Source organism: Engystomops pustulosus, chromosome 9 (genome assembly GCF_040894005.1).
Source record: "Engystomops pustulosus chromosome 9, aEngPut4.maternal, whole genome shotgun sequence".
In the NCBI taxonomy this organism is placed as follows: Eukaryota; Metazoa; Chordata; class Amphibia; order Anura; family Leptodactylidae; genus Engystomops; species Engystomops pustulosus.
Window position 1 is genome coordinate 11444676 of NC_092419.1, and position 8972 is coordinate 11453647.

At 42.6% G+C, this 8972-nt stretch overlaps 1 protein-coding gene across 1 annotated transcript in view; it reads right to left on the reverse strand.

Moving 5' to 3' along the window:
• Positions 1–6611, reverse strand: part of MAP4K1 (mitogen-activated protein kinase kinase kinase kinase 1) — a 47867-nt gene extending 41256 nt beyond the window's left edge. The window contains exon 1 of the mRNA XM_072123668.1: positions 6472–6611. Within this exon, the coding sequence (XP_071979769.1) occupies positions 6472–6573 (102 nt within the window). The 5' untranslated portion in view covers positions 6574–6611. The remainder of the gene's footprint in view (positions 1–6471) is intronic.
• Positions 6612–8972: the final 2361 nt, after the last annotated feature.

An 8972-nucleotide genomic window follows, 5' to 3' on the forward strand; every position in this document is an offset into this window, starting at 1 on the left:
TAAGTCTGAAATGTCACACCCAAACGGGCTACCGTCACTGACAGTACATGGTGATCCAGCCACAGGGGGAACTACAAGTCCCAGGACTTGCTAAATTCCTATCACAATCAATAAAACTTATACAAAAGTAATATTCTGGTATTCGGCTGCCATATACTCCCGCTGCAGTGTGTTAGGACACATTCCGTGGTGCGTCTGATCCATGCGCCTGTTTGTATACAGGGGCACGGAAGCTGCACTCGGGGACAGAGGGGCACGGATCAGAGGGACCGCAGCGCGGGACATCAGCACAGAGGTGTTTTTTTTAAAGTCCGCCCCAACCCATCCCTCTAAAGAAAAGGTATGACCATAATAATAATAAAAATAATAATTCCTTTATTTATATAGCGCACACAGATTACGCAGAGCTGCACAGAGTTTGCCAAATCAGTCCCTGTCCCCACTGGGGCTCACAATCTAATCAACCTACACAAACACGGAGAGAACATACAAACTCTTTGCAGATGTTGACCCTGGGACTTGAACCCAGGACCCCAGTGCTGCAAGGCTGTAGTGCTAACCACTTAGCCACAGTGCTGCAAGGCTGTTGTGCTGAACACTAAGCCACTGTGCTACAAGGCTGTAATGCTAACCACTGAGCCACCGTGCTGCCCCCTGTCATGATCTGTCATTGCCAACAAAGTATTTAGGTGAACTTTTGGTATTTTCCACCATAATAAGCAAATACATTCTTTAAAAATCGGACAAATGTGATTTTCTGGATTTGTTTTTACATTTTGTCTCTCAGTCATAGTTGAGGTTCTACCTATGATGTGAATTACAGGCCTCTCATCTTTCTAAGTGGGAGAACTTGTACAATTGGTGGATGCCTAAATACTTTCCCCCCACTGTATATGACCCACACTTATCAAAGTACAAAGTGGCCTGAGGAAGGCATCATTCCACTTTGCTCCGGGTCTGTTATACTTTTTCTAAATGGATAGTCATTCACTTAGAAATTATTTTGGGGCCACTGTTGAGAACCCCATTGATTAGGCATTGGTGTCATTTCAGAACTATATGACAATCAGGAGTAGAAGTGAGGCCCAAAATAGAGTGATACGTCGGGGTTCCCTGTTGCACATATATATAGATCAGTGCTATACACAATACATTATAGATGGGGGACATACTGGGTACAGCTCTTGTGCATGACCTACTGTAACCCCATTAAAGTGGGGTCCCCTTCCTGTGATGCTGGTGGTCCCAGCAGTGTGACTGCCAATCTTAGATTGATGAACTAGAAGTATATATATATATAATATTTACAGATACAGTGTATACAAAGTAGCAATTCAATGACAAAAAAATAAAAATATTAAACATTCCCAAGTGTAATGCAACAAATGTTGCAACAAGAGAAGAAGTCATACATTTCCAGCAGACTATAGACCCCTTGTAAAGTTCTTCACCTCTATATAAATGTATACACCTCCAAGCAAACTTCATACACCCCCCTACAGTTCTCACACCTCTACAAAACTTTTTGAGCACTTGCAAAGTTTATGCACTTCCTTTTCAAGTCTGTGCCCCTCTTAACCTTTGTACACCCCCTTTAACCGCTGCTAAAGTTCAAAATCTTTGTAACATTTACACCCCTTTTCATTTATTTTACCAACATATAACATTTATGGCAAATCTGTTTATATAATGTAACTGGAACAATTCATCAACTTGCACATAAGTGAAATAGATCCCCCCCCCCCCCCTTAGCCGAAATGAGCCCTGACCGCTGGATGTCTAACCAATGTGACCCTCATTGATCCGGAAAACAGAGGTTCCAGATGTAGAAGCGACGCGACCATACATTACTATCTATTGCTCCCCTTTATCAGCCACAGAAGGACTGCAGTTTGCTTCAATGATCATGTTGACAGGAAATCCAGACGTATATCTGCTCCCATGATCTCTGCTTTATCTGACATCTCCTGCTTTCTGAGAACATCCAGAGACACTCACAGAGGTGCAAAATGTATAAATGGACTCTAATCAAGAGACTTGCACAGTACAGAAGTAGTACTGTGTATAACACTAGAGAAGTAGTACTGTGTATAACACTAGAGGAGTAGTTCTGTGTATAACTATGCACAGAAGAGAAGTAGTACTGTGTATAACACTAGAGGAGTAGTACTGTGTATAACACTAGAGGAGTAGTACTGTGTATAACTATGCACAAAGGAGCAGTAGTACTGTATATATGGCTATGCACAGCAGAGAAGTAGTACTGTGTATTACTATGCATGGTAGAGAAGTAGTACTGTGTATTACTATGCAGTAGAGAAGTAGTACTGTGTATTACTATGCACAGTAGAGAAGCAGTACTGTGTATTACTATGCACAGCAGAGAAGTAGTACTGTGTATTACTATGCACAGTAGAGAAGTAGTACTGTGTATTACTATGCACAGTACAGAAGTAGTACTGTGTATTACTATGCATGGTAGAGAAGTAGTACTGTGTATTACTATGCACAGTAGAGAAGTAGTACTGTGTATTACTATGCACAGTAGAGAAGTAGTACTGTGTATTACTATGCATGGTAGAGAAGTAGTACTGTGTATTACTATGCACGGTAGAGAAGTTGTACTGTGTATTACTATGCATGGTAGAGAAGTAGTACTGTGTATTACTATGCACGGTAGATAAGTAGTACTGTATATATGGCTATGCACAGTAGAGAAGTAGTACTGTGTATTACTATGCACAGTAGAGAAGTTGTACTGTGTATTACTATGCATGGTAGAGAAGTAGTACTGTGTATTACTATGCACGGTAGAGAAGTAGTACTGTGTATTACTATGCACAGCAGAGAAGTAGTACTGTGTATTACTATGCACAGCAGAGAAGTAGTACTGTGTATTACTATGCACAGCAGAGAAGTAGTACTGTGTATTACTATGCACAGTAGAGAAGTAGTACTGTGTATTACTATGCACAGTACAGAAGTAGTACTGTGTATTACTATGCACAGCAGAGAAGTAATACTGTGTATTACTATGCACGGTAGATAAGTAGTACTGTATATATGGCTATGCACAGTAGAGAAGTAGTACTGTGTATTACTATGCACAGTAGAGAAGTTGTACTGTGTATTACTATGCATGGTAGAGAAGTAGTACTGTGTATTACTATGCACGGTAGAGAAGTAGTACTGTGTATTACTATGCACAGCAGAGAAGTAGTACTGTGTATTACTATGCACAGCAGAGAAGTAGTACTGTGTATTACTATGCACAGCAGAGAAGTAGTACTGTGTATTACTATGCACAGTAGAGAAGTAGTACTGTGTATTACTATGCACAGTACAGAAGTAGTACTGTGTATTACTATGCACAGCAGAGAAGTAATACTGTGTATTACTATGCACAGTAGAGAAGTAGTACTGTGTATTACTATGCACAGCAGAGAAGTAGTACTGTGTATTACTATGCACAGCAGAGAAGTAATACTGTGTATTACTATGCACAGTAGAGAAGTAGTACTGTGTATTACTATGCATGGTAGAGAAGTAGTACTGTGTATTACTATGCATGGTAGAGAAGTAGTACTGTGTATTACTATGCACAGTAGAGAAGTAGTACTGTGTATTACTATGCACAGTAGAGAAGTAGTACTGTGTATTACTATGCACAGTAGAGAAGCAGTACTGTGTATTACTATGCACAGCAGAGAAGTAGCACTGTGTATTACTATGCACAGTAGAGAAGTAGTACTGTGTATTACTATGCACAGTAGAGAAGTTGTACTGTGTGTTACTATGCATGGTAGAGAAGTAGTACTGTGTATTACTATGCACGGTAGAGAAGTAGTACTGTGTATTACTATGTACAGTAGAGAAGTAGTACTGTGTATTACCATGCACAGCAGAGAAGTTGTACTGTGTATTACTATGCACGGTAGAGAAGTAATACTGTGTATTGTTATGCACAGTAGAGAAGTAGTACTGTGTATTACTATGCACAGTAGAGAAGTAGTACTGTGTATTACTATGCACAGTACAGAAGTAGTACTGTGTATTACTATGCACAGCAGAGAAGTAGTACTGTGTATTACTATGCACGGTAGAGAAGTAGTACTGTGTATTACAATGCACAGTAGAGAAGTAGTACTGTGTATTACTATGCACAGTAGAGAAGTAGTACTGTGTATTACTATGCACGGTAGAGAAGTAGTACTGTGTATTACAATGCACAGTAGAGAAGTAGTACTGTGTATTACAATGCACAGTAGAGAAGTAGTACTGTGTATTACTATGCACAGTAGAGAAGTAGCACTGTGTATTACTATGCACAGTAGAGAAGTAGTACTGTGTATTACTATGCACAGTAGAGAAGTAGTACTGTGTATTACTATGCACAGTAGAGAAGTTGTACTGTGTATTACTATGCATGGTAGAGAAGTAGTACTGTGTATTACTATGCACGGTAGAGAAGTAGTACTGTGTATTACTATGTACAGTAGAGAAGTAGTACTGTGTATTACCATGCACAGTAGAGAAGTTGTACTGTGTATTACTATGCATGGTAGAGAAGTAGTACTGTGTATTACTATGCACGGTAGAGAAGTAGTACTGTGTATTACTATGCACAGTAGAGAAGTAGTACTGTGTATTACTATGCACAGTAGAGAAGTTGTACTGTGTATTACTATGCATGGTAGAGAAGTAGTACTGTGTATTACTATGCACAGTAGAGAAGTAATACTGTGTATTGTTATGCACAGTAGAGAAGTAGTACTGTGTATTACTATGCACAGTAGAGAAGTAGTACTGTGTATTACTATGCACAGTACAGAAGTAGTACTGTGTATTACTATGCACAGCAGAGAAGTAGTACTGTGTATTACTATGCACGGTAGAGAAGTAGTACTGTGTATTACTATGTACAGTAGAGAAGTAGTACTGTGTATTACCATGCACAGTAGAGAAGTTGTACTGTGTATTACTATGCATGGTAGAGAAGTAGTACTGTGTATTACTATGCACGGTAGAGAAGTAGTACTGTGTATTACTATGCACAGTAGAGAAGTAGTACTGTGTATTACTATGCACAGTAGAGAAGTTGTACTGTGTATTACTATGCATGGTAGAGAAGTAGTACTGTGTATTACTATGCACAGTAGAGAAGTAATACTGTGTATTGTTATGCACAGTAGAGAAGTAGTACTGTGTATTACTATGCACAGTAGAGAAGTAGTACTGTGTATTACTATGCACAGTACAGAAGTAGTACTGTGTATTACTATGCACAGCAGAGAAGTAGTACTGTGTATTACTATGCACGGTAGAGAAGTAGTACTGTGTATTACAATGCACAGTAGAGAAGTAGTACTGTGTATTACTATGCACAGTAGAGAAGTAGTACTGTGTATTACTATGCACGGTAGAGAAGTAGTACTGTGTATTACAATGCACAGTAGAGAAGTAGTACTGTGTATTACAATGCACAGTAGAGAAGTAGTACTGTGTATTACTATGCACAGTAGAGAAGTAGCACTGTGTATTACTATGCACAGTAGAGAAGTAGTACTGTGTATTACTATGCACAGTAGAGAAGTAGTACTGTGTATTACTATGCACAGTAGAGAAGTTGTACTGTGTATTACTATGCATGGTAGAGAAGTAGTACTGTGTATTACTATGCACGGTAGAGAAGTAGTACTGTGTATTACTATGTACAGTAGAGAAGTAGTACTGTGTATTACCATGCACAGTAGAGAAGTTGTACTGTGTATTACTATGCATGGTAGAGAAGTAGTACTGTGTATTACTATGCACGGTAGAGAAGTAGTACTGTGTATTACTATGCACAGTAGAGAAGTAGTACTGTGTATTACTATGCACAGTAGAGAAGTTGTACTGTGTATTACTATGCATGGTAGAGAAGTAGTACTGTGTATTACTATGCACAGTAGAGAAGTAATACTGTGTATTGTTATGCACAGTAGAGAAGTAGTACTGTGTATTACTATGCACAGTAGAGAAGTAGTACTGTGTATTACTATGCACAGTACAGAAGTAGTACTGTGTATTACTATGCACAGCAGAGAAGTAGTACTGTGTATTACTATGCACGGTAGAGAAGTAGTACTGTGTATTACAATGCACAGTAGAGAAGTAGTACTGTGTATTACTATGCACAGTAGAGAAGTAGTACTGTGTATTACTATGCACGGTAGAGAAGTAGTACTGTGTATTACTATGCACAGTAGAGAAGTTGTACTGTGTATTACTATGCACAGTACAGAAGTAGTACTGTGTATTACTATGCAAAATTAAGAAAATTATGACTACAACTCTCAGCATACTTGGACAGATTCTGGGTGTCGGGCAGTAATCTGTAGTTTTGCAATTGTCAGCTACAAGATTGAACCCCTGCTATAGATAAAGACCCTCTCCAGCATCTCAAATCTCACACAGCAATCATTGACCTACCTTATAGACTTCTCCATAGCTGCCACTACCCAGCCGCTGTAACAACTCGTACACATCCTGGGGGTCTCGATTGGAAATATCCAGTCGCCCCTGCACATCCATTCTGCGCACCTCACAATGTGTAAGTGTCCTCAGCAGCAGTAAGTAGGTGCCTGAACGCTGCGCTGTCATTGGCTGATACAGGACCCTGCAGTTTCCTGAAAGTTCCCTCTTCTGTTACCATCTGCTCCCTTATTACAGCTCTGGTGCTTTCACGTGGTGAGAAATACCCAGACAGAGCAGAGGAATAGCAGAGCAGAGGGATAGCAGAGCAGAGGGATAGCAGAGCAGAGGGATAGCAGAGCAGAGGAAAAGCAGAGCAGAGGAAAAGCAGAGCAGAGGAAAAGCAGAGCAGATGGATAGCAGAGCAGATGGATAGCAGAGCAGAGGGATAGCAGAGCAGAGGAAAAGCAGAGCAGAGGAAAAGCAGAGCAGATGGATAGCAGAGCAGATGGATAGCAGAGCAGAGGGATAGCAGAGCAGAGGGATAGCAGAGCAGAGGGATAGCAGAGCAGAGGGATAGCAGAGCAGAGGAAAAGCAGAGCAGAGGAAAAGCAGAGCAGAGGGATAGCAGAGCAGAGGAATAGCAGAGCAGAGGGATAGCAGAGCAGAGGGATAGCAGAGCAGAGGGATAGCAGAGCAGAGGAAAAGCAGAGCAGAGGAAAAGCAGAGCAGAGGAAAAGCAGAGCAGATGGATAGCAGAGCAGAGGAATAACAGAGCAGAGGAAAAGCAGAGCAGAGGAATAGAAGAGCAGAGGAATAGAAGAGCAGAGGAATAACAGAGCAGAGGAAAATCAGAGCAGAGGGATAGCAGAGCAGAGGGATAGCAGAGCAGAGGGATAGCAGAGCAGAGGAAAAGCAGAGCAGAGGAAAAGCAGAGCAGAGGGATAGCAGAGCAGAGGAATAGCAGAGCAGAGGAATAGCAGAGCAGAGGGACAGCAGAGCAGAGGGACAGCAGAGCAGAGGGACAGCAGAGCAGAGGGACAGCAGAGCAGAGGAAAAGCAGAGCAGAGGGACAGCAGAGCAGAGGGACAGCAGAGCAGAGGAATAGCAGAGCAGAGGGATAGCAGAGCAGAGGAAAAGCAGAGCAGAGGAAAAGCAGAGCAGAGGGATAGCAGAGCAGAGGAATAGCAGAGCAGAGGGACAGCAGAGCAGAGGGACAGCAGTGCAGAGGGACAGCAGAGCAGAGGGACAGCAGAGCAGAGGAAAAGAAGAGCAGAGGAAAAGCAGAGCAGAGGGACAGCAGAGCAGAGGGACAGCAGAACAGAGGGACAGCAGAGCAGAGGAATAGCAGAGCAGAGGAAAAGCAGCGCAGAGGGACAGCAGCGCAGAGGGACAGCAGAGCAGAGGGACAGCAGCGCAGAGGGACAGCAGAGCGGAGGGACAGCAGCGCGGAGGGACAGCAGAGGGATAGCAGAGCAGAGGGACAGCAGCGCAGAGGGACAGCAGAGCAGAGGGACAGCAGAGCGGAGGGACAGCAGCGCGGAGGGACAGCAGCGCGGAGGGACAGCAGAGGGATAGCTGATCTACTGTACATCTCATCTCATTGTAGAAGATGCTGCCATAGATACACATGTAGCTCTGTGTTTTTTTATGGGGAGAGGATAACATTTTAGATACTTAGACCCAGGATGGCGTTGGTAGTAATACATATATACAGCCCCATAATAGATATATACAGCCCCCCCATTATACACACATACAGCCACCCCGTAATAAATACATACAACCCCCTGTAATAAATATATATACATTTCATCCACCCACAGTAAACACATATATACAAAGTACCCGGTAGTAATAATAATCATTTCTGTATTTATATAGCACTCACAGATTATGCAGCGCTGCACAGAGCTTGTCACATCAGTCCACATGTATAACCGGTCCCCGGTAGGACGCATGTATACCTGTCCGGTACCTAGAGACACACATGCACACACGGTCCCCAGTAACACACATGCATACACTGTCCCCAGTAACACACATGCACACACGGTCCCCAGTAACACACATGCATACACTGTCCCCAGTAACACACATGCACACACGGTCCCCAGTAACACACATGTATACACTGTCCCCAGTAACACACATGCATACACGGTCCCCAGTAACACACATGCATACACGGTCCCCAGTAACACACATGCATACACGGTCCCCAGTAACACACATGCATACACGGTCCCCAGTAACACACATGCATACACGGTCCCCTGTGACACACATGCATACACGGTCCCCAGTGACACACCTGCATACACGGTCCCCAGTGACACACATGCACACACTGTCCCCAGTGACACACATGTATACACGGTCCCCACTAACACACATGCATACACGGTCCCCAGTAACCCACATGTATACACGGTCCCCAGTGACACACATGCATACACGGTCCCCTGTGACACACATGCATACACGGTCCCCAGTAACACACATGCATACACGGTCCC